Genomic DNA, 1,622 nt, shown 5'->3' on the forward strand with positions numbered 1-1,622 from the left:
AGTTGTGAACAACATGTGAATGTATCACTTGAAATAACATCTAATTCTATGGGCGAAGTAAAATATTCTATTCTGCATCCAGAAAACGCACCACCACCAATTGAAGTAACTGTAGATGGTAAGTCAATCGTTTTAAGCTCTTTGCAATTGTTAAAACAGTCGTGTGGAATACTTTTTATGCTTTCACACAAAGACACACTTTCAAAAAGTAAAACTTCCCGACGTAACCATGGGCCCAAAATTTCAGTAACATGTGATGGAAAAGAAAAATGTTTCAGTTTAAAAGTATCGATATACTCGATATCATATTGATTGATATATTTGTTTTGGAGAATTAGATTAAACTCTTCTATATTTGGGTTTGGGTCATCAGAATTTTTGGTGATTTGAATGTTCTTGTAAACGTATTTTGAATCATTCAATCTGTTTTTTATGTTGTGATAGTTTGCAGTAAACCACACAACATATTTCTGCATATCGGGGAGTTCTACATCTTTTTCTGTGTATAAATGTTGTGTCTCCATGTACGGAAATAGTCTGTTGGAAGTCACCGAAATTGGGTTGTATTGAAATCTGTCCAATATACATGTAAATTTCTTACAAATGAGGATCGAGTTAATGAAATCGTCTTCAAAATAAAAATATTTTACAACAATTTGGAAGTTAAAAGCATCCAATGTAATATTCATTTCTGGTGTTTAAAGTTTCATTTAAAATTATCAAATAAATAATTCAATTTATAAATAATTAAAAATAAATATCATTCAATAGATTATAAAAAATTTATAAACCTTAATTAAACACAGTTTTTTTTAAAAAAAACACTTTTAAAAATATTGATTGAATTTGGCGCATAAACCATTTAAAATAATTATAGTTAATAAATAATAGATATAATTTAAAATCGATTAATATAATAATTATTATAAATTAAACAAAGATAGCCACAATCAATTTGATGATAAAAAAATTTAAAACGAAATAATTAATAACTTCATTTTAACACTAAAACCATTTCCTCTTTAAAGTGTGTCCTAATATTCTTTTAATTTTTCGGAAATTGACCACTTATATATAAAGTGTTTGATATAGTAAAACAAACTATATTATTAAATTATCAAAATAATCAAATAACCACCAAGTGTCAAGAAAAACAACATTAAAAACAAGCAAATTTTATATTAAAATAATTTGTCGTTGATTTATTACGTGTGTTTTATTTTTCAAAATTATTGGACAGACTTGTTAACACCACTCATTGCATTTATTGTGTTTTACCATAATCAGTATCATTTACATTACAATTTGTGGTACAGATAGCAGAAAAACCAGACTAATTTTAGGTATTAAATATCAAACGGATTTTATACAATAAAACGGGCAAATATATAAATAAATGTGTAATTTTCTTATTATTTAGTCTTAAAAACGTTTATTTTTCGGGATAATAAAATGAATGTGTTGTATAAAGTATGAATAAACAATAACTTAATGTGAGTATAATCGTAAGTTTATTATTAATTGTTATAAAATTATAAAATATTATTCTTTTTTTCAACCTTGTTCAACTTCAACACAACCATTCAATTGAATCGTTCATTCATTATTTCAAAGACACCAAT

The 1,622-nt window shown here is 25.2% G+C and overlaps 1 protein-coding gene across 1 annotated transcript; it reads right to left on the reverse strand.

The window, feature by feature from the left end:
• Positions 1–13: 13 nt before the first annotated feature.
• Positions 14–689, reverse strand: EIN_127600 (leucine rich repeat containing protein BspA family protein; the record flags this gene model as incomplete). Its single annotated transcript, XM_004183168.1, has 1 exon — positions 14–689. A coding segment is annotated over one exon (676 nt), but the record flags the coding sequence as incomplete, so codon positions are not given.
• Between the last annotated feature and the right edge of the window lie 933 nt (positions 690–1,622).

The sequence above is a fragment of the Entamoeba invadens genome, assembly GCF_000330505.1.
Source record: "Entamoeba invadens IP1 unplaced genomic scaffold scaff_1105074725451, whole genome shotgun sequence".
NCBI classification, from domain to species: Eukaryota; Evosea; order Mastigamoebida; family Endamoebidae; genus Entamoeba; species Entamoeba invadens.